At 38.5% G+C, this 27,616-nt stretch overlaps 1 protein-coding gene across 5 annotated transcripts in view; it reads left to right on the top strand.

The window, feature by feature from the left end:
* LOC127420136 (zinc finger protein 385A-like) overlaps nucleotides 1-27,616 on the top strand; it is a 161,718-nt gene that overhangs the window by 101,081 nt on the left and 33,021 nt on the right. For 4 of the 5 annotated variants that reach the window (XM_051662171.1, XM_051662172.1, XM_051662173.1 and 1 more), the window contains exons 2-3: nucleotides 11,690-11,835; nucleotides 23,543-23,653. In XM_051662171.1, coding sequence (XP_051518131.1) covers nucleotides 11,690-11,835; nucleotides 23,543-23,653 — 257 coding nt within the window. Of the gene's footprint in view, nucleotides 1-11,689; nucleotides 11,836-17,711; nucleotides 18,203-23,542; nucleotides 23,654-27,616 lie in introns of those variants that run through there. The other variant, XM_051662175.1, reaches the window with a different exon arrangement.

Consider the following 27,616-nt stretch of genomic DNA (forward strand, 5'->3'; position numbering starts at 1 on the left):
GAGGTGGTAAACTTGATATGCCCAGCCCCTGTCCGATCTCCGACTCTCCGTGTGACCTCAAAGGGCCCTTGCCACTTGGTGAGTAATTTAGAGCTTGAGGTGGGCAGTAATACAAGCACTTTATCTCCCGGTGTGAATCCCCGTAGTCGAATGCCCCTGTCAAACAGTCGGCTTTGAAGTTCCTGAGCTTGGAGCAAATTCTCCTGTGTTAATTGACCCAAAGTGTGGAGTTTTGCTCTAAGATCAAGAACGTACAAAATTTAATTTTACTGTTTAAAGGTCCCTCCTCCCATGCACTGTAAACAACAGGGGTTCGAGCCACTTATCCCAATTTCTAGCGTCCTCGTGTACGAACTTACAAATCATGTTTTTTAAGGTTTTATTAAATCATTCCACCAACCCATCTGTTTGTGGGTGGTAAACACTGGTGCGAATCGATTTAATACCTAACAATTTGTACAGTTCGCTGAGATGTTGCGCAGGGGCACTGCTTCCATATATCAATTTGCATAGTCCACCAGAACTAATACAAAGCAATGTCTACGTGCAGATGGTTCTAATGGCCCAACGAGGTCCATACCAATTCTTTCAAAGGGGACCTCGATTAGCGGTAGAGGGTGCAATGGCGCTTTTGGGGTGGCCAGTAGATTCACCAGCTGACATTCACGGGATGCTGCACACCACATGCGAAACTCCCCGTGAATGCCCAGCCAGAAAAAAAGGGCCATTATTCGGTTAAGCGTTTTCTGGTGACCTAGATGGCCAGCAATTAAATAATGGTGAGCCACCTGGAAGAGGGTTTCCCTATGGCTCTTCTGTACTAATAATTGGGTTGTATTTTCTTTTGTTTGACTGTCCTGCATCACTCTATACAACCAATCTTTAATCATTGAAAAATATGGGTATGTGAGTGCGACATCAGGCTGGAGCTGTTGACCATCGATGACGCTCACTTGGTCAAACGTGTGTTTGAGGGACTCGTCAGGTGACTGCCCTAGAGGGAATTCCCCCTCAGGGAACCCCCTCTTGTGTCATCTTGATGGGGAGCAGACGTAGACGGCCCTGGCAATACCTCCCCAGCCATAGCATCGCACGTCACACACCGAGACAACATTTTACAGGACCCATCCACACATATTTCCCTTAATAAATTCCTAAAATCAGGCCAATTAGTTCCCAAAATCAGTGGATGGGTGAGGCAGGAATTAACTGCGGCCTCTATGTTTTTTCCCCCTAAATAGTATCTCAATGATAACCACCGGATACCTGTGAATATCTCCGTGCACACATCGCACACTTACCTGTTTATTCAAACCCATTGCCATGCCTTGCACCAAGCGATGGTGGATAGAGGTTTGAGTACAACCCGAATCCATCAATGCTTGATATATATCCCCATTTAAACGTACCAGTATCCGATATGTCCCTGCCCAATCGGGGATGGCCTGCGGAGCGCCAGGGATGCAGATCAGTGTCCCCACCTCCATAACTGGACACCAATCCTGGCAGTGCCTGGCTTCCGCACAGCACACACAGACCGGCCCAGGTTTCCCTACCGTGCCCATGGGGGTGGTCTCGACAACCTAGGGGGGGAGAGCAGAGGGAGACAGGGGAAGGGTGAGACACAGACAAAGGGAAGGGTTTGGGCTTCCTTCCCACTTGGAACAGGATGGGGGGGGGGTTGGAGAGGTTGGAGAGAAAGAGAGAGAAGTGAGAGAAGAAAGAGCCTTTGGTATGCTGCCTCCTGGAAATGCTGCCATGTAGTCTTCTGCCAGCTGGACAGCCTCTTTTAGCGACACCGGGTGGTGGCACTGGACCCACTCAGTCATCCCCCGAGGGAGTTGAGAGATGAACTGCTCCAGTGTCACCAGATCGACGATATCCACGCCTCCTCAGCCAGCAGCCATCTTCGACAGGCATCCCGGAGCTGTTGCGCGAAAGCAAATGGGCAGCCATGCTTCTCAGACTTCAGTGCTGACAGTTCTGCTCAGGACTATGGCTAACCCGTTGCATGATTGCCTTCTTTCAGGTTGTAAGGCTGGCACCAGAATGTCTACAACCAAAAGGCACCATTTCTGGTAAAAGTCAAAGAACTCTGCGAGAATTAACGTCATAGAACTCTCTCACAAAAGCTGAAATCTACACCTGAATATCACCACAGTGTGATAAATTGCAAATCACCTTGCTGCCCCCCCTTCTCTCTCCCCCTACTCACCTTCATCAGCTCTGGACCAACACAAAAGACACAAGATTTATATGTAAAAATATAACAAATACCATGAAAACAAAAGAATGCAACTGTATGTGTTTGATATCATTTAAGAGGTCTCTGTGTGACTGGTATAGTGGTCTCTTTCCCATGTTGATAAAACTAATGGTAACAAAGTTATAAGGTCTTTGCCAAATACTGCATAATTCTGGAGGTGTCTCCCCCTCCTTGACCTACAATTGAAATGATCTCCTGTATGTTAACAAGGTTAAACCCCAGGAAGTCAAGAACCCATTCACCCCCAAATCCTCATTGTTCAAAGGATAATACCATTTGGTACACAATGTTTATTCTGTCTGGATATTTAAGGAAAGTTGGCATGAAGCTCTGGGAATCTGTATGCAGATCTCCCATGCTGTACCGCTGCATGTAGTTTTGTCAGGTATGTTTCTTTGACTTGTCTTTTATTTTTAGTAATGCTTGTTTATTCTGATCATGTGAAATTGGCTTTGATTTGAATTTCTACAACAATGTTTTATATCCTACCTGACAAATAAATTGTTATTATTTGATTTATTCTGAATTCCTCTGAAATCATAACTGGAGCTTTAATATAGGAGGAAGCCATTTAAAGACTCTCAGTTTGAATTTAAACCACTCAGGACAACCAGGTGGGACAACCACCTAGGATAACCAGGTAGGACAACCACCTAGGACAGCCGGGTAGGATTTGAATTTCAATAGACCAGGGTAGACCATACTGGAGCTTTAATATAAGAGAAACCACTCAGGACAACCAGGTAGGAGAAAGCCATTTAAAGACTCTGTCACTGCTCACCGCCCGTCTTAGCAAGTTGTATGTACGTGACTAAGCGGCAATATCGTCTGGTTATGAGAAAAGCCAAACCAGACGATATTAGTTAACCCTACAACCGCTGACTAAGAATGGAATTGGCTATCCATTTTAGGGAGGTTTACGTAATTTAATAACAGCCGTGTGCTGGCACTGGCAATGACATGAAGATGAAGAACCCAACTGCAGTTTATTTACAAAAGTGAATGCCCTAACTATACACGTGAACTAAACATTAACATGAACTTGACAAAAACCTGACTTGGCTTGGCTTGACATAACCGTGGCCTGACATAATCATCTACACTCACATTCAATACTTGACAACTAGACAATGAAAACACGAGGGCTTAAATACAAGACATGGGAGAACATAAACCAATGAACAAACAGAACTGATAACAAGATAATTAAACAATAAACCAATGAAAACATGACACATGAACATGGAGGGAAAACAAGACATCACATGACTAGGGAACAGGAACTAAACTTTTCAAAATAAAAGACATGAATCAACAAAATACACCTGACAAAAGGACAATGAATAGAAGAGGATTTAGAGTAATCAATAACCTAAAAATGTTAAATTAAAAGAATGATCAGAAATTAATTAGAGCTTAAATATAAATTAGAGGTCAACTTAAAATTGGAGTCAGATTAATATAAAATTGGAGTCAGATAAAATGAATAATGGAATTAAATGTGTGAATTAACAATAATTGATTTACTTCAGCGCTCAGAAAAGACAGAACATCGCAGAGACCTTCAAGGGCAATTTATTGAAGTTCCACTCCGGAACGGATAGAAAATTATCCAGATAACCTTCTTTTTTACAAGGTCTTTGTAATTGAGGAGGCTGGCGGCAGGAAGTTGCTGGGCTGCTTGCTGCGCTTCCCTGGAGATCAAAGGTAACAGGCGGGCTGCCCATTGGTTGGGTGGCCATCTCCACACCTCAGCCGTCTTTTTAAATAAGGCGAGATAGGCCTCAGGATCATCGCTCGGCCCCATCTTGATTAGGGTAACAGGGACTGTGGGCTCTGGGGTCACAGCTGCAGCCCCTTCTCTGGCGATCAGGCTCTGGAACACCTGCCGATCCTCCGCTTGGGTCTGGAGCAGGAGTTGGAAATGCTGTTCCTGCTCTAGGCATAAATCCATGAGGGCCTGATTTTGGTTCTGCTGGATGCCGGCAAAGAACTTGATTACTTGCTGGCGAGGAACTTGATATGACAGCCCAGGTGATGAGCCTTTCTGCTCTCCTTCTCCCGCAGACTTTTTAGACAGAAAAAATATTGTGTTACTTTACTCGTTACTCTGAAAAGTAACCTGATTACGTAACGTGTGTTACTTGTAACGCGTTACCCCCAACACTGCCTCTGTGCTCATGAAACTCCAAGAGACAACTCAAAATCATTAAAAATATCTCTGTATGACAATCTTTTCGTGTCATTCACCCATCGTGTTATTGTTAAGGTGAGCAGATTTTTGGAGAACCGGGACAGGGGAAGGGTGCAACTATATTTAAAAAACCCGCCTCTGGTCTTCATTGGCTGCTCGCAAACAGCTTTACCTGCCCTCAAACACTACACTAAGCAGTAGACCAATCACAACAGACTGGGACATCTGAGCTATCAGAGCAGAGTAGGCTCTCTGAAAGGAGGAGTTTAGAATGAATCCTTTAGAACGGATCATTGAACGAGTCGTTTTTGACACTGGGAAAAAAATGTAATGCTGCAATTTAAATTATGAGCAAATTAAAGTGTTTTTTGACCTTGGATGCATGTAAATCTATTGTATGAGACCTTTAAAACAAAATTAGGCACGTTTAAAAACCACAATAGGTGCTCTTTAAGACTAAAAATGTAGGGTGACAAATTAATTTTAAAAAGTACAATTGTAATTTGCTTTAATGTTATGAACTTGCATGTGAAATAATACGAGCTGTCACTGAGCACGTTTACATGCACATTCTTACACCGATTACAGGCGCATCTCAATAAATTAGAATGTCGTGGAAAAGTTCATTTATTTCAGTAATTCAACTCAAATTGTGAAACTCGTGTATTAAATAAATTCAGTGCACACAGACGGAAGTAGTTTAAGTCTTTGGTTCTTTTAATTGTGATGATTTTGGCTCACATTTAACAAAAACCCACCAATTCACTAACTCAAAAAATTAGAATATGGTGACATGCCAATCAGCTAATCAACTCCTGCAAAGGTTTCCTGAGCCTTCAAAATGGTCTCTCAGTTTGGTTCACTAAGCTACACAATCATGGGGAAGACTGCTGATCTGACAGTTGTCCAGAAGACAATCATTGACACCCTTCACAAGGAGGGTAAGCCACAAACATTCATTGCCAAAGAAGCTGGCTGTTCACAGAGTGCTGTATCCAAGCATGTTAACAGAAAGTTAAGTGGAAGGAAAAAGTGTGGAAGAAAAAGATGCACAACCAACTGAGAACCACAGCCTTATGAGGATTGTCAAGCAAAATCGATTCAAGAATTTGGGTGAACTTCACAAGGAATGGACTGAGGTCAAGGCATCAAGAGCCACCACACACAGACGTGTCAAGGAATTTGGCTACAGTTGTCGTATTCCTCTTGTTAAGCCACTCCTGAACCACAGACAACATCAGATGCATCTTACCTGGGCTAAGGAGAAGAAGAACTGGACTGTTGCCCAGTGGTCCAAAGTCCTCTTTTCAGATGAGAGCAAGTTTTGTATTTCATTTGGAAACCAAGGTCCTAGAGTCTGGAGGAAGGGTGGAGAAGCTCATAGCCCAAGTTGCTTGAAGTCCAGTGTTAAGTTTCCACAGTCTGTGATGATTTGGGGTGCAATGTCATCTGCTGGTGTTGGTCCATTGTGTTTTTTGAAAACCAAAGTCACTGCACCCGTTTACCAAGAAATTTTGGAGCACTTCATGCTTCCTTCTGCTGACCAGCTTTTTAAAGATGCTGATTTCATTTTCCAGCAGGATTTGGCACCTGCCCACACTGCCAAAAGCGCCAAAAGTTGGTTAAATGACCATGGTGTTGGTGTGCTTGACTGGCCAGCAAACTCACCTGACCTGAACCCCATAGAGAATCTATGGGGTATTGTCAAGAGGAAAATGAGAAACAAGAGACCAAAAAATGCAGATGAGCTGAAGGCCACTGTCAAAGAAACCTGGGCTTCCATACCACCTCAGCAGTGCCACAAACTGACCACCTCCATGCCACGCCGAATTGAAGCAATAATTAAAGCAAAAGGAGCCCCTACCAAGTATTGAGTACATATACAGTAAATGAACATACTTTCCAGAAGGCCAACAATTCACTAAAAATGTTTTTTTATTGGTCTTATGATGTATTCTAATTTTTGGAGATAGTGAATTGGTGGTTTTTTGTTAAATGTAAGCCAAAATCATCACAATTAAAAGAACCAAAGACTTAAACTACTTCAGTCTGTGTGCATTGAATTTATTTAATACACAAGTTTCACAATTTGAGTTGAATTACTGAAATAAATGATCTTTTCCACGGCATTCTAATTTATTGAGATGCACCTGTATGCTTAATAAGCCGACAAAGCGTGTGGTCATGTAAACACAATAAACTGCGTTCCTTTATCGGCATAAAAGGCCATAAACTGTTTAGGAATAACCCGGGTAGATTTTTGCCCATTATGCCGATTTCGCGTGCCATATAAACATCTTACCCGGTGTTCTTAGCAGCTCATCCAATGTGCGCACATGTTGAGTGCATTCCTCTTCACAGTTTGACGTCAAAAGTAGAGAATAACGCGATTATTTCAAATGTGGATTTCTTGCCTTGTCAGATTTTTTAAATAAGCTGATTTTAGAGAGTAATCAGCATATTGGTGTGCATGTAAACAGACTCACTGTTGGAAATTTCATGTCAACTACACTTTAACAAGTTGAAACCTAAAAATTAAGCAGAATTACATGTATAACAATTTAACGCTTGTATCATGAAAAAATGCAGTGTGTCATAGCTGTCTGAATGTGATCTGCCAGGTCCAATTTACCTCCGCGGGTGCAGCAACATTTTTTGAGTGACAGAAAAAACACCTCACTAGCATTTTCACATAGTGAAGGAGTGGTGTAGACTCACACCGTCAACTCTTGGTGGCACTTTCTGTGCTCCCACACGTAATCCATTTTGATCGACTCTTCTCGGTAGCTTCAATACAAACAGGAAATTAGATGACAAAATTTGGAAGAGGGCAGGGCTGAATAAGGTGAATAGACCCTCAAGACAGTGTTTGAAGTTTAAAAAAGTTTCTGATATTTTGACATTTTTATGAAAAGGCACATTTTGTTCAGGTCATATGGTGTAACCTTGAAAGAACTTCTTGATATTTTTGACTCAAAAATACATAATATTTGTAAAGAAAAATATTTGTACCTGTTATGTTTGAAAATATGTTTGTTGCTACACCATATGACATTTATAAAGTCATATTATTATTTTTATTTTTTTTTGGTAGAAAATACTATGAATGTTTTTTCAAAAATGTATGAAACCAACATGTAAACAAAGATTAAATTTCTACAAATTTGACATGTTTTAAACTAGATTTTCAAAAGATTTCAAATTTTTATAATCTTGGACAAACTTATTTGTCAATGACCAAGTGTGACGAGGAGGAGGGCATGGCCGTGTCGTGATGGAGCACGGCTGGCACTGAATCAGCTGATCAGCAAGAGAGCGAGATAAGGGCCGGCCGTGCTCCATCATGGCCCGGCCATGCCCTCCTCCTCGTCACACCAAGCAATTGACTTCTGTATATTTTTATTTTTATATATAAGCTTATGATGTTTTCAATCCCCTAACCCTACGCAAATTCATACACATGCATGCAATTCCCCTGTCATAGTGATTTACAGTGTGAGCTGGGCCCTGAATGTGTTCTTTAATTTAATGAGGTAGTTATACCCTGGGGGCAGGAAGCAGCCTGGACCTGATTTATGCATGCTGGCCATGGTGTTTTGACCCTACTGCAAGGAAAACTGTCCTCCACACACACACACACACACACACACAAATGTGCACACACTCCCCCAGCACTCTGCTGTGCTCACACTGTCCTCACCTCTATGTTTCTGTCCTTATCCCACTCCCCATTGGCTGTCAACAAATCTGTGTCGTTTCTCAGTTGGCATGTGAACTGATTAAATGGGTTTGGGTCCTCTCACCGTCTCGTTGGATCAGTCACACATGTCGAGAATTATATTGATGCTGTATTGCCCTGATAGACGTACACAGGCCACAGTTGCAGCAAAAGTGGCACTTAACTTTAACACATTATGCAGTCTGCTGAAAAGCATGCACCTTTTGTCTTGTTCATGGAGCTGAGGGGTCATACCGCAGTTCAGATGTCAAGTCACTTTTTGCTCTAAGAATGTTAAAGGGATAGTTCACCCACAAATGAAAATTCTCTCAATATTTACTCACCTTCATGTCATTCCAAACTTGAATGCTACTTATTTATTTATTTTATGGATCACAAAAGTAAAAGGTTTTGAAGAATCTGCAGCACATGCCAGACAAGACACAAGTAACCACACCTCCAAAAAGGACCATAAAATTAACATTAAAGGAGTCCATATGACACTATCACTTTACTCCAAGTCTTCTGAAATTGTACAATAGCTTTGTGTGAGGAACAGACCAAAATGTATGTTGTTATTCACTGATAATCTTCTCATCTGTCAAAGCTCACATATTGTGTACAGCATTCAAAAATGGCACGTCGTGTTTAGATACTATACAAGCAAGAACCAATACCTTTTGGGGATCAGTGACACTGACATGTCATTTTCAAGCTTTGGTGGTCAGTATGAACTGTCATTGTATGGCAAGAGCCATGTAACGATTCTAAATAATTTCTACTTTTTTGTTTCATGGAAAAAATATCAGCATATGAGTTTGAAACAAAATGAGGAGCTGTAAATAGTGACAAAAATTACATTTATGGGTAAACTATTACTTTAAGGCACACTGCAGCACTTTTGAAGAACTGTTTTCAGCAAAAGAGAGTATTAGATTGTGGGTCATGTGATTTAGCCAATCATTGCATCAGGGAGCAGCAGTGCCCACAAGCGATCACTGACACTTCTCTCTCGCTCTCTCTCCTCTTGTTCTCTCACCAGAAGTCCTATAACCAATCTGTCTTCGTATTCTTCCCCCTTTTTACTCACTCTTTATCTGCCTGTGTGCTGTGCAGCCATTGAGGAGTCTTGCATGCCTAATTTGAGTTAATGATGCCAGGGCTTGTCTGGGCCTGAGGCTCCAGCATAGGAGAGCAGGAGGAACATCTGGGGCCAGGCTGAGACAGCATATCTCTCAAATTTTATCTCTCTTTCTCTTCATTTTTCCTTCATGACACATCCTGACACAAATGCCCACAACAGCCCTGACCACAGCACAGTAATGACGTCCTCTGTGAAGCGTTAATTTCCCCAAACGAAATTACCGACAAAAATGTCTGTTGACTAAGAGGAGATGGAAAAGACACATCATGACAACAATTGAACAATTTTAATTACAGTAAACATACTATTTAAGAAATTATGATGACAAAAAGCATCAACTTTAATGCTGAGGTATGAAATTTCTGCAACAATAGCACCACTAAACGGAATTGCAAATATAAACTTTTTCTTCAAAACAGCTTTCTGAATACACCCCCCCACCCCCCCCATCTGCTTTTGGTCAAACAAAGAAATAGTCCTGCCCCACAACTCATGCCATTGGTCGAGTGACGTTACTGGGACAGGTGTAAGCAGGTCACTCAAAACAAACAGAGCAATAATCATAGCACAACAGAAACACAGTGTTTACAGTTTTCAAGAAAATTAACCTATGAATGGCTTAATAATGGTCTCTGCATTTTAAGCAGGGATAGGAGAAAGTATTTTAACACAGAAAACGTTACATAATTCAGCTTTAACAAAGTTACATGCTAGTCACAATGTGTAACTTATATTGGAAATATGCTGTTGCCTTAACAATGTTACATGTAAGGCAATATCCTAAACTGTCTAAAAACATAAAAAATGAATAACAGTCTCGGAACCATTATTATTATTATTATTATTATTTTAACCAAAAATAAATACATAAATAAATAAAAATAATATCCTCCAAAAATTTGCTAACTTAAGTATGCTCTTGATGTGCTTTTATTTTGACACATGTTGTATTTTGTGGAAATAAGGAAGATTAAGGAATCTTTTTTATGTTTGAATTATATATACACTACGGGGTCAAAAGTTTTGAAACACTTACTCATTCTTTATTATAATTTTTTTTTCTTTTTTTTTCACATTTTAGAATAATAGTAAAGTCATCACAACTATGGAATAACATAAATGGAACTATAGGAATTATGTTGTGACTAAACAAAATCCAAAATAAATCAAAACTTTGTTATATTTTAGCATCTTCAAAGTAGTCACCCTTTGCCTAGAATTTGCAGACATGTACTCTTGACATTTTCTCAACCAACTTCTTGAGGTATCAGCCTGGGATGCTTTTTAAACAGTATTGAAGGAGTTCCCATCTATGTTGGGCAATTATTGGCTGCTTTTCTTAATTATTTGGTCCAAGTCATCAATTTCAAAAACGTTTTTTTATTTTTTATTAAATTTTAGATTTATAACGAAATAAATTATTATGGTGGCACAATTATATTTTTGTCTACAAAACTAATTTCAAACATTTAAGCATACGCCTTCAGATCAAAAGATTTTTAAGATCATGGGAAACATTTCGGTCAAGTGTTTCAAAACTTTTGGCAGGTAGTGTGTATATATATATATATATATATATATAAGATTTGGTTATAGTTTGGTCTAATACAGTTTGTTACACTTTTACATCATTTTGCATATTAATCAACAAAAATACAATTAAAGGAAATTTTAAACTAAAGCTATAACTGAAACAACAAACTATATAAAAATGTACACTGCCATAAGTGAGGAAACTATCTCTTAAGTGCTCAGAAGAACTGGAGAAATCAGGGGAGAATACAGTAGAAGCTTGACAAGCAATCTTGAAATAGAAGTGGAGAAGGATGAAAAATCATCCAAGATTAAGAAGACAGGCAGAGAAAGAGAGAACGAGAGAGAGAGATAGAAGGGAACAGATTTAAGACCGGAGGGAATTTGAGGCGAGGAAAATCCAGGAGCAAAATTAAGCAGCTTAAAGTAACTGCTCGCTAAATCTTAATTCTTAAGAGAGGGTCCTCTCACACTCTCATGCAGAAGGTTGCGTGGAGTGTAAAGGACAAGAGAAGACAGGCTGATGGGGAACAGAGACTCATGTTGCTGGTAAGTAGAGAGAGAGATAGAACAGGCTGTTTCATAACCAAAGGCTAACATCTCTCTGATGAGTTCTATGCTGACGAAAAGTGTTTCAACACAGCCACCTCTGAGCCTCTGTGGTTCACCTCTTTATGCCATCAAAGCCAATATTTGAGCAAAGGATGTTTTTTTCAAGCTTGACAGCACAAATTTAACTTGATGACAATATTCAAAGCTTATCACACAGGTTTAAAGTAAGAAATGGCATATTTGCTTGTTTTTTACTAAAATGTATTCTTATTTTCTTTGCAGGAAGCATCAATCGAACAGGGGCCATCCCCACATTTCTGCGGACCCCCACAGTGATCCAGCCTCATCTGGATATGAAGCCCTTTCTGCAGTTTCCAATGGAGACTGCTCCTCCACACAGTGTTGGGCTCTTCCACAATTTCAATGCGGTGAGATTAAGCCTCTGAGAAATAGTCCATTCTCACTGCATCACACACCTCCATTGTGTTGGGGAATGCTGCTTTTCAAAGTAACATGTTGCATTATTGCATTATCCCCAAAAAGTAAAAAATTATGTTACATTTACTGTTCAGACCATTGTCAGAAACTTTTACTTTAAGGGGCAATTCCAGGGATATTTTTTTTTACTGTTATGAGGGCAATTTTGTTTCTAAATATATAAAACAAACATTGTTTCATCCATTTGAATTCTCATTAAATTTAATCAGTTTATTAATAGTAATTCTATGTCTAACTCTTAGCCTTTACAAAAAACAAACAAAAAAAAGCAACATCATCTATGTGATAATATTTACAAATAGGACTATTAAAGAATATTAAGAACTGTATCAGATGATACTTTGAAAAACAGGATATCAATACAGGGGCTTTTTTTGCCCTAAGCCCCTTAATCGCTGACCTTGTTTCAAACTTAACGCATTCAAAAAAGCTAGACACAACAAATTGAAATGAACGCAGGTGGCCAGACATGCTTTTTTAACAGTTCAAGTGTTTTTTAACTTGACATGCTGTTTAACAAAACGTGACGCTCCTTCGCGAGATGCTGAAAAACAGCGAGATGCGTTGCAGCTGTTAAAAACGTCCATCTAGTGTGTTGAGAAACAGCACAGACAGACGCAATAACGGGTTCAGTGTGAACATGTTAATTTTGCTTTACTTCTTATCATTAGCTGGAGCAATGAGAGCAGTGGTGTAGTAGTGTCTGAAGAGGTGGGCATACTGTGAATTTATGGAGGACCCCCCCTAAAAAACAAAACATGCACCTGGTCTCTAAAATTAATATATTTACATTTATATACAGTACATATAAAAAATGTGTAAAAAAAATAAAATAATAATTGCTGTTTAATTATAGTCCCACATGATATACAAAATGTATATCAGGGTAAGTTTCTTGCTGGCATGGTGCACAGAACAACTAAGAACCATGGTATTGTAACTTAATGTTAAATATGTATTTAAATGTGTAGGTTTTATTAATGTTCCTTTCATTAGGCTACTATGAATATTACTGTAATTAATAAACTAATACATACATAATATGCAATAAACGGTTAAGCATAGTATAGCTTATATGAGTGTAGTAATGTTTACGTTAACGTGTTATCTTGTATTGCCTCCTGCTGCTCCATGCGCGTTTAGAGAGAATCTCTTTACACTATAAAATAATAATAATAATAATAAAAATTAACTCAACGGTGCTGCAGCATCGCGCTATTAGATTGAAAACGTTCCGGGTCAAAAGCCTACTCGTTGTACTGGCGGCCATACGCATCATCACTTATTTGATGTGAGCATATGCAAAATCTTAAGAAAGATAGGTGGGCATACTGCGTATGCCTGCATATGCCCTAGACTACACTACTGAATGAGAGAGATCTAGCTTTGTTGCGTCACCTGATGCCACACTCTTGCAGTGTAAATACGATGTCAAGCACTGTGTGGGCCTATATCTGCCTTCTATTGTCTGTAAATAAATAACATGAATAGAAAAGTAACACGCATTATTTATTTGAAAAAGTAACTCAGTATTACAGCAATTTAACAAAGTGATGCATTACTGTCATCGTTAATTCCAAAAAGTAATGTGATTACGAAATACGCTTCTTCATTTGTACAAATGGTTATACAAATGTTCTATTCACATTACTTAGGTTAAGATACTCTTAAATATTAATACTCCTTGAATATTCACTACTCACCCTGCTTGAAACAGCTTGCTTGTTTATTTGAATTTGCCTGACTACTTTCTGTTGGAAGAATACTGTATGAGTTCTCTCATGTCACTGTGACTTATAGCTAATCATTTTGATTAGCATGCAGCCCATTTCACTCTCTCAGCACTTTTACACTGAGTCAGATATGCACATTTCCCAGATTGCATTCTGTTATGGAAATGAGGATGCTGGTCAGCAAAATGAAAGAGAAAGCTTAGTCGTTTGAGCCTGTGTGCCTGTGGTGTCAGTCCGCTATATGTTTAAACCAACCAGTGCAGAGCCTTCTGGTTTATGTATCCCCTCTCTTAAATTCTCTATATGACTAAAATATTTGCTTGCACTTGTTGCCAGTGTGAAAGATGGCCTGCCCTGGCTCTGCCTCATAACACGAGAAGGCAAAAAACACCATGCCAGCTCAATAAATGTACATCAGACTTTTGCCTTCCAATTTGGCCACATTATTATATTTTTAGTAAAAACCAAGGGATGTTTAAATATTCTGAAATATGTATGAGCTCATAAAAGAGTCAACATCTAAGAGCTTAACTACTGTCTCTTTTACTTATGCCATTTGTTTGATATTCTAGCACTGAGCTGTAATCTTTAAGTTGTGGTAGTTTCGGCTATAAATCAGAATGGTTAAAGGCATCATGGAGGCTTGTATGTGAGTGGCTGCATGTCCAATGGGAAATTCTATTGACAGCCAGTAGGGGGTGATGTTGGAGAGGCTGGAAGGACAGGCTGACCTCCCACTCGGACACTGCTGAGAGCACACTGCAGTGCTTACGCCATTGTCTGGAATACTGACTTTTACAAGAATTCTCCCACACAGGTAGTAATATACAGGTTTTATTGAAGGATTAAACTAACAGCTGCTGTGAGTCCTGTGGTTTATTAAAGTATATGTGTGGATATGAGTACATATTGTGCTATGGCACATACATTTCCAAACAGTTATTATGTACTTGCTGTTTGATTTAAGATTAAATATGAGTATAAACAACATTTACCATTTTCTTCATCCAGGGTATACATTTGTTGCATAAATGATAATTTTCATAAAGTATGGTATTTAACTCAAACAAATGTGCATGATGTAATGCAAAAACATTCAGGTCCATTTAAAATCAGGTCTCCAGCCAACCTAGCGCAGATGAAGGGAAAGAATTTCTAAATACCAAAAGACTTGATTTTGTTGTCAAGGACTTTGTTGTTTGGTGGAACTCCTCAACGAAGTTAAGCAGATGGGTTTGTGGTTATACTAGGGCTGTCAATCTATTAAAAGGATAGTTCACCCAAAAATGAAAATTCTCTCATCCTTTACTCACCTGCCTGCCAGCCCAGATATGTGAGTTTCTTTCTTCTGCTAAACACAAACAACGATTTTTAGAAAAATATCTCAGCTCTGTAGGTCCATACAATGCAAGTGAATGGTGGTCAGAAATTTGAAAGTCCAAAAAGCACATAAAGGCAGCATAAAAGTAATCCATACGACTCCAGTGGTTAAATCTATATCTTCAGAAGCAATATGATAGGTGTGGGTGAGAAACAGACTTATTTAAGACCTTTTTTACTATATACAGTATATCTCCACATTCACGTTCTTCTTTTTTTTCTTTTTTTTTTTGGCCGATTCACATTATATGTGCATATCACCACCTACCGGCCTGGGAGGAGAACTTATAATTTGTTTAGCGAATGAATTACATGGCATGCCAATTAATTAATTGAATAAGTCGCATATATCAATATTTGCTGAGAAAGGCCACCAAATAAAGATGATTCAATATAACTTATACATTATAATTCAAATAATTATAAATATAGTACATATAATAAATATAATAATTCAGACTGAAACATATTGTATTGTTGTGGCAGACGAGTAAAGCATTGATTAGAAAATACAAAAAGTGACTTTAGAAGTCAATAAATTGTTTGTTTTATTACAATATAATAGAACAAGTCTACAGTTGAAAGCAATCCATTTTGCAGTTGAGTTGGTCTCTGTCCTGTTCTTACAGGAAGCATTCTTGCATTGCGTCTGCACTATTTTTAATTTTTGTTTATGTACATTTGCGACAGATGGACAATTTTGGGGCATCTCACTGGTATTCAGCATCATAAACGCTGTGTTTTTAGGATGCTTTGGAAAGTTAAAAGTTGTTTTAACTATGAAATTCATGTCTCGAGACCTTGAGCATTCTATTATATAATATATGATTATCCAGCAATCAAGAACGCATTGCCATTCTGTGGCTATGCTGCTTGTAAGGTTTTATGAGGCGAACGGACTGCCCCCTGCTGACGTGGCTCTGTTAAGCATGAAATTACATTTTCTTCAATCTTAAAATTTTAAATACTCTCATCATTTACTGACCAAATGCCATCCCAGATGTGTATGACTTTCTTTCTTCTGCTAAATACAAACAAAGATTTTTAGAAGAATATCTCAGCTCTGTAGGTCCATACAATGCAAGTGAATGGCGATCATGACTTCAAGCTCGATTACACTTCCTATAGTACCTTCTAGCACTCTGAGAATGCTTCGAGTGCTAGGAAGTGTAATCGAGCTTGAAATCATGACCGTGCCTAGAGACTGCAATGAGAAAATGTAAAGTGAAAAAGAAGTATTTTGGTCTGTTCTCACCGAAAATCAACTGGATCATTTCACAAGTTTTTATTTTTTATTTATTTTTTTTATTTTTTTTTCATGTTGTATGGATTAATTTTATGCTGACTTTATCTCCTTTTTGGGGCTTTTGGAGTTCTGGTTACCATTCACTTGCATTGTATGGACCTACAGAGCTGAGATATTCTTCTAAAAATCTTTGTTTGTGTTCAGCAGAAAGAAGAAAGTCATACACATCTGGGATGGCATTGAGGTGAGTAAATGATGAGAGAATTCAAATTTTGGGTGAACTATCCCTTTAAATTGCTCAGATGTCAGCAAAATGCCTACTTTCCTTACAAAATGTACATATGGGTCAGGGGGTGTGAATAAATTTTTTGACATTTAAAAAAAAAAAATTTATAGCACTAAATTAACGCATCAAATCGACAGCCCTAAGTTATACATTTTTCACTGAGTGAATTACAGCACCTAATAAACATAAGATTAATCAGCTCTGCTCAAGTTCTTTTGTTTGAATTCATGTTTTAATAGAATTCCTCAAAACACAATACAGACTGTTTAAACAAACTTTAAACTGCAATTCAGTTCAAAGTATTTTACAATTTGTGGGTTTGGCCAAAATAATCACTTTTGATCATTTTTATCAGGTGAGTATAGAGTTATGGCAGCTGAACGGCTCATCTTATCTCTATCCACTCCTTTGCTCAGCTGTACAGTCCAGCTGTAATTTGACTTTAATGAGATTTGGCCTCTACCTGCCTGTCTGAGTCAATGTGCCTGCAGGCAGCGAGGCACCTGAATAATTTATACAAAACAGCTGGTTGTGGCATGGAAGTCTCTCCAGACTTTTGCTTATTCTGCAGAATCAGGAATTTCTGAGGTGTTTAAACAGATTACTCATGCGCTGACTTTTACCCTTTTACTTGCAGCATCCTTCAACTCAAGCCATCCTCCCTTTCTCTCAATTAAAACAGGCAGTGTTTATTTGCAAAGCCCTGTGCCAGTTTTCCTCACTGAATTATGTGACTCCACGTGGACTTTTTGAAATATTTTGGCTGCATGCACTTTACCTCTGATGACCCTCCCAGAATTACTCAAATTTTTTTAGATCAGCCTTAATAGCAGGAAGATATAAATCGCTAGGCTTTTTGATTTAATATGTTTGTTTTTTTTATTTATTTTTTTTATCTAAGTTCTAACTATTAATTGAGACCCAGTTGCTGCTATATTGGTTCCACGTGAGTTTTAGAGGTATGTGACAAGAGAACAGTCATGATGGGGGAGCCGGAGGAGGGGTGAATTCTGCAGCTTGTGCATAAGTGCTTTTGATAGAATGAGGGGGTGGAGGAGATATTTGGGGAGTGAGAACGGATAAAGAGAAGAAAAAAAAAAAGAAAAAAGGAGGGAGTGCAAGACATCTGGGCAAAATCAGTATGTAAGACAGAGAGAAGGAGATAGGATGAAAGACACAGTAAAGGACTGTTTCATTATGAAAAAAAAAAACATTGAAAATGAAAGAAGAGGCATAGATGAAAAGGAAGACAGAACATCCAACCAGGAATGTAGTCTTGGCGTACTGTAAAGTATCAGGGCACAAGAATGGAAGGAAGGAAGATGACATTATGCAGTGGAGAGCAAGAAACTTACCCCCAATGGCAAGAGTAACAACTAAATGTGGAGAAAACGAAACACAGAAATTCAGAGGATATCATTAAATCATCAACGATCAGAACAGAGTTGCTGCTGGACCCAGAAGGGGGCATGCAAGTGTGTTTGAGTGTGTGTACAAGAGAGCGTGGGAGAATCAGGTGGTGTACTAGGACAACGAAGATCCCCTTTGGATGGGTGATACACTCACACAAACCCTTCCACACACAAACGTGAGCTTCCACACCAGGGACACCAATGCAGCTGGGAGGTCCAGACGGTGTTGAGGATATGAAGGTGAGTGTGCCTTGCAGCTATGAGGAGCTCAGGCAGGTAGCAAAGCAAGTTGCTTTTCTCTGTGCCTCAAGCACTGGGTGCTGAATGGCATTCAGAGTCTTGCATCTGCTTCAAAGGATGTTTTATCTGGATTGGCCCCTTCGTTGCGGGGCTTATTTAGTGCATTTAGTGCTTTCTTTGTTTTCCATTACAGAAACTGAGAGGAAAGATATTGTATAAAAAATTTAAGGGCAGATTCTTGTGAATCAAACTAGAATTAAAGGGTACGTTCACCCAAAAATTAGCATTCTGTTGTCATTATTCACCCTCATTTTCTTCCTACCCTGTATGACTTTTTCTCTTTGGAACACAAAGAGGATGCTCTTTTTGCAATACAATGAAAATAAATGGGGACCGAGGCTCCTTTTTGTGTTCCACAGAAGAAAGTTAGACATAGGGGTTTGCAACAATATGAGGGTGTTTATTTTTTATTTTTATTTATCTATGTTACATTACGACACTGTTTTAACATGTTTTATAGGCATGTTTCTTGTAAGGACTCATTTAAGAGTCTGGGATTTTTATAATATAAAGTAGCTGACTATTTTCGATATGTTTAGTTTATCAGTTTTTGGAATGTGGTTGACTTCTTGAGTAGCAGAGGGAGGTCTTATGACAGACACTGTGCTTTGCTTGCCAACTAAATAAATGTAACATACATTGTTAATTGCTTGCTTTGATAATTAGCATAGATGTTGAATCTGCCAACAAAATAAAGATACAACAGCATGCTGTCAATAAATCCTCAGCAATATTTCACATACTGGCATTTAGGGCATCTTTCAGTTGTGGTTTTGTGGTTTAGGAGTTTTATTAGTTGACTTCTTGTATCATAAAGCTGTATCATAACATCATTTGAGTTGAAGGAAATTCATTGGGATAGTCATGAACCACGATGTCTCTTGTAGGTCTGAGGAATAAATCTTTTGCAACAAAAAAGCAGAACGCCACTTCAATGCAGTGCTATTTTTACACAATGGTCCAACACCCAAGATTTTGGTCTGGAGGTGCAGTTTGACTTCAAACTTCTGCATTTTATTAAATCTTCATTACAAGGGCGTTGTGAATTGTGAAGGACTTAAAAAAGTGCAGTTTTGCTGTTAAAAAAAGACACAAGCCTTTAAAAATAATCTCTTTTTTAAGAGGCCTTCACAAAGCTTTGATTTTCCTGTGCAGCCCATCAGAGCGCCCTCCTCCCCCTTTATTTCCTGTCTGAGGCTGTTAGTACTGACAGTTGTATATATTGATGTGTTCTAGCTGGAGGTGTTCTGATTACCCAGCTAACTGCCAGCTTCACTTAATCCTCTGGAGATTCATGAAGGCAAAGCCATAAAACAACATCATTGTGGCTAATCCAGTGCCTGTCTGACTGATGTAGTGTGGACTTTGCACATGCACAACTGTATCGGGTCCCTTGGCGGTTACAGCAGAGAACAGAAACCCCTTTTCGGGTCCGTGCCAATAGAGATAAGAAGGAAAAATCTGAGGATGTCCGGTGCAAGACCCGCAAACGCTCTGATGGTGTGCACTGTCACTATTTTCCATGACTCAGCCATCGGTGTATTTACTTCCAGTAAGGGGGTTGCCTGGATACGATCCATGTGCAGATTTTCTAAATGTTTTTGTTTGAGTAAGAGAATATTCATTTTAGCTTATCCCCCCTTTTCCCAGCCAAAAGAGAATGTTACAGACTGGCCTGTCATAGTCTATTCTTCTGAGAAGTTCTTCTGTAAGATCAATATTGTTTTTGAAAGGTTGAACATTTTATTTGTGGTACGTAACTGCTTTGCATGTTTGTAAGAACATCTTAGCCAGCTCCTCTTTGTTAGTCTTAAACAAAACAAAATATATTCTTATATGTAAGTCCAACTGTTTTCCAAAAAGAAAACTTTCTTTGATTGATTTGTTGTCTAAATTTATGTAACATGGATAGTTCCTCCCAAATAATAAAATTCTGTCATCATTTACTCACCCTTCAGTTTCATTGTATGGCAAAAGGATGCAATGAAAGTGAATGGTGACTGAGACTAACATACTCATTAACATCTCATTTTGTGTTCGACGGAAGAAAGAAAGTCACACGGGTTTGGAACAACATGAGGGTGAGGAAATGATGACAGGAATTTTATTTTTGGTTGAACTATCACTACAGATTTGCAAACTGATTTGTATCAAATGAACATTTCACCCCAAACACTACAAGTCATACCACAAAATGATATGCAACTATATTAAACAGAAAATAAAGTAGTGTTAAAATAATTGGTGGGAATGATGATAATTCAGAACAATGAATGCAGACCACAATCCACAAATATTTTTTGGACTACAACCATCATGCTTTGTGCTTTTAAGCTTGTCATAAACAGAGGCTTAGCCAATGTCGCTATGGCTGTGATACTTAGCTAGCCAGTTCAATAAATTTTAAAGCCCGATTTCTCACATGGTGGAGACTATCTAAAGCCATTTTTACACTGCAAAAATGGCACAGAAGGATAAATAAATAAATAAATACCCAAAATAAATAAATAAATAAAAATGTGTATTTACACAGACTGTTGATTGCTGCACAGAGGTGGCATAAATGCATTTAGACAGCAATTACAACTGCATAAATTATGTTATGAGATGAATGTTTTAAATATAAAATTATGAATATAGAATTATGAAATTAATGGAAATATGAAATTATACTTTTAATTATGAAACTATAAATTATAAAATGTATGCTATATCACGACAACAACTAAGATTAAAGCTGCTCTGATGCTGCTTTTTATTTAACATACACAAAACCAAAGCAGCATCAGAACTGCCTTTGATACTTGGGGCTAAGGAGGGTCAGAGCAGGCATAATTTAGTCTGGTTTTTTTATGTGGAATTGTGTCTTTACACAGAATTTTGAGCAGGCTCAAAGCAGCCTTAACTTGGCTGTGTAAAGACACCTTAGCTGAAACAGTTTGAGGGGTAAATATAAAAGCATTAGGCTACAGTGGTCAACTTTTCCTTTTCCCCAGCTAAAAAAAGCATCTTAAACCAGACTAAGCTGGTTTTAACTGGTTTCTCAGTCTGGCCAAGCTAGTCTTCAGCGAGACTAAACACACTGTGAATTAAATGACAGAAGGTCAAAAGTTCTGTTGCTGAAATCGGTCTGCACTTGTCGAAATACAAACCACTGCCCCCAGTGGCTAAAGCTGGAAGTTTTGTTGAGGTGAAATGTCGACAGGGTGCACTGCGATTATATTTTTAGTTGTTAATAATATAATGCTTGGGATGTCCCAATACCGATACTTGTATCGGAATCGAGCCCGATACTGCACTCATGTACTTGTAAAAATACTCAGATACAAAAAGTCGACACTATCTAACGTATGAATGTCATTACGTAAACATTCAGTGCACTAATTAAAATCACATTATGTCCCAACTGCAATTTAATGAGATAAATTATAGTTTGAATGTGCTGCATGCTTCAAATGTGAGTGCTTGTGAATGTGTGGAGCCGATGTTGTGCCGACATGAAGACACAAAGTGCTCATTCCTTTTAGTGCTACTGGATTTATACAAGTAAAACACCATCATGAGCACTGCACACTCTGTTTGTAGCAGATGACAGCAGGAGGAGCGCTTATACACTTTGTAGCATGAGGCACATACAGACTACATATTTATGTAATTAAATAGCAGGTTTAATAATCTCTTTGAATCATGTAGCGACCGCCAAAAAAAAAAAAAAATACATTTAATTGGAAAAAAGTACAACCGAAATAGATCACTACTGTATAGTTATGTATTATTTACTGTAATACTACTACTACTAATAATAATAATTAATCAATAGTAATTGCATTATATTTAAGCAACATCTCACATCTATGATGCTCTGTTCTGCAGCACTTTATTTGACAAAATATAACTCCAATGTTGTTTTTTGGATTGTGCTGTGAGGTTCTGTATAAAAGAACTGTATAAAAATATTACAATATTATGTTAAAAATTAATTGTTATATTTTCATTTGATTTCATCTATTTAAACACCATTTTGTTGATAAAACTGAATTAAACTGTTGATACAGAATAAAAAAAAAAAAAAAAAAAAAAACAGGTATCGGACTAGGTATCGGCGAATAAAAAAAAGGAAGTATCAGTACTCGTACTTGTTCTCAAAAAATGGTATCAGGACTGTAATGGGTTCAGGATTGGCAAGGAGGAGGCGGGAACCGGCAGAACAGTCAACATAACTTTAATGCCATAAAAGAACTGAAGCATAACATAAAACACGTAGATGCGCACACATACACACAGCGGCCGCGTGTTTCTCTCTCTCTCTCTCTGGTGCCCCTGGCTCGTCATTATCCCCCTCCTGGCTGATTAGGTGACTCAGCGTAATTTTAAAGTGAAAATGCAACCTTCGAATCATGCTCACCATTGTTTATGTGAACCTTATCGCTTCCTGGTTTCCATTGAACCAGAACCTGTGTCTCAGAAATTTATCGTGCAACGTGCTATTAGTAGCGCCACAGGAAAAGGGAAACACATTTAAATTTATGCAAAAATGTTTGATGGAGGATGAAGCCTAATTTGTAAGAATGGGGTAGATTTCAGGGTACATGAACATTCTGGAGCAGCATGTTGATTTCCTTTGTGATCATGTTGCTTCACCTGGTATAACTGGTCCAACCAGCTGAAAAGTTCCCAAAACCCCTCTAAATCAGCAGACTAGCCTGACCAGGCTGGGAGACCAGATAAGACCAGCAAACCAGCTTTGGCTTGTTTTAAGCTGTCTTTAACTGGGTCATTAGTAGGATATTATGTTATCAATTCTAAGTCATGTGCTGATAGGGATACTGTATGTACAGTAAATAGTTTTTTTTAAATAATTTTATGCCTATAACCAATAGGCTTTACTCACAAATGTTATGTTATGCAGTTAATAGCTTATTAAGCAATGATCTGGAGTAACGTGACAAAGAGCCACTTCTCAGGTATCAGTAAGTAATTAGATTGTCTTTTTTTATTAGCAAAGACATTGATATTTTGTAACTGTATATACAGATGGGAAACTTTTTGTGCAAGAGATGAGCTGCTCACCCAGAATTTATCTCACAGCTGTCCTGACTTTTTGCACCATATGGCTGCCCGTAGCCATGTTCTATGCTGCCACTGTACTGTCACCTAGACCTCTCCATTAATGTGATTAATGACCTTGTCTGTCTAATTGGAGCTGGGACCAGAGTTTAGTTTCACTCATCCTTTCTCTTTTTCCTTTCCCTCTGTCTCTTTCTGTCTCTATGTATACAGATGGATCCTGTCCAGAAGGCAGTGATCAACCACACCTTTGGAGTCCCTTTAATCAAGACCAAACGGCCAATAATTTCCTGTAATGTCTGCCAGATCCGATTCAACTCAGAGGTACAGTATCTGACATGGACTGTTTGGCTTTATGCATGTTCTGTTTGGCCTTTTACTCAAATGGATCATGTATTTTTTTGTTAAAGGGGTTGACCTTAAATTGAGGATTCTGCCATCATTTACACTCTTTTATGTTGTTCCAAAACTTTTTCCAGACTTTTTCTGTGTAACAAAAATGGAGATGTTAGGCAGAATGTTAAGGCCCCGATATACTTCCAGAGAAGTTCTTCTTCATTCTTCTTTCAGGGCTAAAAAGAAGTAATGAACAGCCGAGCAACAGTATACTGTTTGCGAACATTCAGACATATGCTACACCACTGTGGGAGGCATTTAGAGGTACAATTAAATATGAGGATGCTCAGTAAAACCATAACTGTGACATTAAAATGTGTTATCAATGACTTTATGCCTCATTCTATGAGTAGAATTCACATGAGGTCAGTAAAAGATGCTTATTCGATGATGATTTAAAGTAATATGTATGCAGTAGAAAATGCACAGTTTGTCTTGTTTAGATTCTGAATTCATGACGATAATGCGCTAACACGTATACGTTGCCATAATATGCGCCGATTACAATCTGTTATTGTAATTTATGATGACACTGACACTACTGCAAAGATAGGTTTATAAAAGAGTGTTTATATTCAGAATAAAGACAAAACAACGGTGAATGAGGCATATCTTACTTTTGGGCAGATGTGTGAATGACTTTCGCTGCAGATGGCACATGAGTGAATGGGCACTTAAGAGTATTTGAGTAGATTTGATTGCTTTTATAGATCTTCATTTTGAATACTGACTGAAAAACATAAACAAAGTAGTAGGTGGGGCTTCAGGTCACACCTTCCGATGATGTTTACCAATGGCAGCAAGAACGTTTTCAGCAGATGGTTAGAAGTTTTCCTAAAAGTTCGCCTTGGCGAGCTGTTACGAACCATTGAAACGAACGCAAAAACACCTCTTTTTGGCCATATTTGTTCTAAATAACGTCATACCCGTTCGTTCCTTGATTTCGTATGAAGTATATCTGGGCCTTTATGGTCTCCGCCACCTTTCACTTTCATTGCATTTTTATTTTTGTTCCACACCATGAAAGTGATTGGTGACTGAGAATTAACATTATGCCTAACATTTCCATTTGTGTTACACAGAAGAAAGAGAGCCATACGGGTTTGGAACAACATAGGGTGAGTACTGTAAATGATTTCAGAATTTTCATCCCTTTAACTTTGGAAGATGAGTTGTACATAGAGCTCTTTATGTGAGTTTTATGTTTTATGGGTGTTATGTTTAAGTTGCTGAGATCCTTTGCATACTCTGCTTTCTAGTCTGAAAATAGCCAGTGGAAAATCGTCTTTGAAGTACTATATCCGCATAGCATTTCAAAGTGGCAGCTTACAGAATTCTTTTTCTTTCTATGATTTTAAAGAGTCTTTTCAAATAAAATCCCACACGACATAGAGTGTTAATTAAGGTCTTGAGCAAACGGACAATTTCAGCCAGGAATAACATAATAAGTTCATTCCAAAAATCCTTCCTACGAAAACAACGTTCAACTTTTCCATGCCACAGTCTTTTATTTCATGATCCCTATCGTGCATTTTGTCATTCCAATATTCCACGCACATTAATGAAAGCAATTATGCTCGTTGTTTATGCGCCAAATAGCTGCTACGCTTGTTTAGGGAAACTTAAGCCTGAAATATTCTGGGTTGAATTCAGTTGCAGCTGTGCAGACATTGTGACATATGTGAGATTAGTAACAGAGCAGGACCTGGGAGTGCCCTACTAGAGTGCACTATTTTTACTAACAAGCTCTGTAATCATAGGCAGAAAGTGGCTTTCTTGGTGTGAGCCTGTAATCTCAGGCCTCCACTCAAGCAGATGCATGGCCCTCTTTAAACCACAGTCATAGACAATGAAAGACAAGGAGAAGACGAAGAGGCCAAGCCTGTCTGTGGAGACCTGCAAAATTAGCTGGTAGTCTAGCTCACTGTTTTAATTATTTATGGGGAGCGAATTTGAGACAACACAGTAATTCTGTGAAACAACTGGACTTAAAGCGATAGTTCACCCCAAAATGAAAAATAGTTCATGATTTACTTCAGTGAAAATAATGGAACACAAAAGAAGATGTTTGGTGGAATGTAAGTCACCATTCACTGTCAGTTTATAAAAATAAAAAAAAATGCAATAAAAGTGAAGGGTGACTGAAGCTAACAGTCTGCCTAACATCTCCGTTTCTGTTCCATGAAAAGAAAGAAAGTCATACAGGATTGGAACATGAGGTTGAGTTAATTTTCATTTTTGCATGAACTATCCCTTTAAGAGTTTAGATTGAAGTTGTGTAAAGCAATTATTTCTTCATCATCGAGTGTTGCTTTGTTTTGGGTTACAGTAATGTCCCAGACATCGTTTGTTATTTGAGCTATAAATTCCACACCCCAGAGTGCCATCCAAATAAGCCCTTAGTATCAAATCAAATCCCTTTATTGTCACTCAGCCATATGCACAAGTGCAACAGTGGGTGAAAGTCTTGGGTGCGGTTCCAAGCAACATAGCAGTATGACAATTATAATAAACATCTGATTTACACATAACACAGTTTACACATCTGTTACAAGATGTAACTTCATGACCCTGAAGTCAAACGAGCTTTGACAGATGTACAAGTGTGCTTGTAAATACTAATGGATGCTGTCCAATAAAATATCAAGCAGATGACCTCTGATTGGCCATCTCTGACACCAGCACCTGCCCTGGTTTGTGAAAGACACAAATAATTTCAACACCCCTGTTGTCTCCCTGCCTGCTGTCTTTGCATTCCACTGCACATATAGACATAAACACACTGTGATGCACATACACATCAATCCATCCAGACCACATACCAACAAACACATTCTTTTGTCATTAACTTAACAATTTAAAGGTATAGTTCGCCCACAAATGAAAATTCGGTCATAATTTACTCACCCTCAATTTGTTCCATGCAACACAAAAGGAGACATAAGTTAGCCTTAATCACCACTTACATTGCATCTTTTTTCCATACAATGAAAGTGAACGGTGAATGAGGTTAACATTCTGACTAACATCTCCTTTTGTGTTTCACGGAAAAAAGAAAGTAAAACAGGTTTGGATCAACATGAGGGTGAGTATATGATGGGTTAGTTCAGTGAACTACTCTTTTGAAAGTATATTTATTTAAAGAAATGCCAGGCATCAAATATGTAAAGCATCAAATCAGCAGTGACTGATAGATCAAAAGAAAAGACATCAAAGAATTGCACGTTCTGATGGGTAATTAGATATTTTGCTGCATCTTCCATGTATTTTTGCACTGGAAACTATTCAACAGTGTTAGGAGATTAAATTACACTATGCCATATTTCATTAAATGGTTACACAGAGCAATGAAGGTACTTTATCTTCCCCTACTATATTCTGAATGAAGCAATGCATATGTTCCTTGAAAATATCTATTCCCTCGCCTCCCCACCATCATCATTTCACGCTTCATTATGGATTCATAGATTCCTAACCCCCGTTGCTGATAACTGAGCACATTTATTGTGGAAAAAGCGTATTGGCTGCCGGCATACATTATCTGATGCATTCATCAAATTAGGAGCTTGCAGTCATGTTATGCTGTGCTGTCGCAGGTAGCCAGTGTCCCTCTGTCCCTTTCTCTCTAGTGCAAGATGGAGGTATAACCTTGCAGCGCTGCAGAAGTGATGTCACCGCTTCTGCAGGACAGGGTTGAATGTGCGTCCCTCCCCCTGCCAGAGCCGCAGTGGCCCTTCACTCTCACAATTTCCCTCATTCACTGGCTGGCTTTCCATCACTTGGGCAAATTAACCTTCTATGTGTGGTGTTGAGCTCGGAATGGCCAATGCTGTCAATCTTCTTTGTGCAGTACTTTCTCATTTTATTGTGGAAAAATAGAATATCATTTAT

Source organism: Myxocyprinus asiaticus, chromosome 29 (genome assembly GCF_019703515.2).
Source record: "Myxocyprinus asiaticus isolate MX2 ecotype Aquarium Trade chromosome 29, UBuf_Myxa_2, whole genome shotgun sequence".
Taxonomy (NCBI): Eukaryota; Metazoa; Chordata; class Actinopteri; order Cypriniformes; family Catostomidae; genus Myxocyprinus; species Myxocyprinus asiaticus.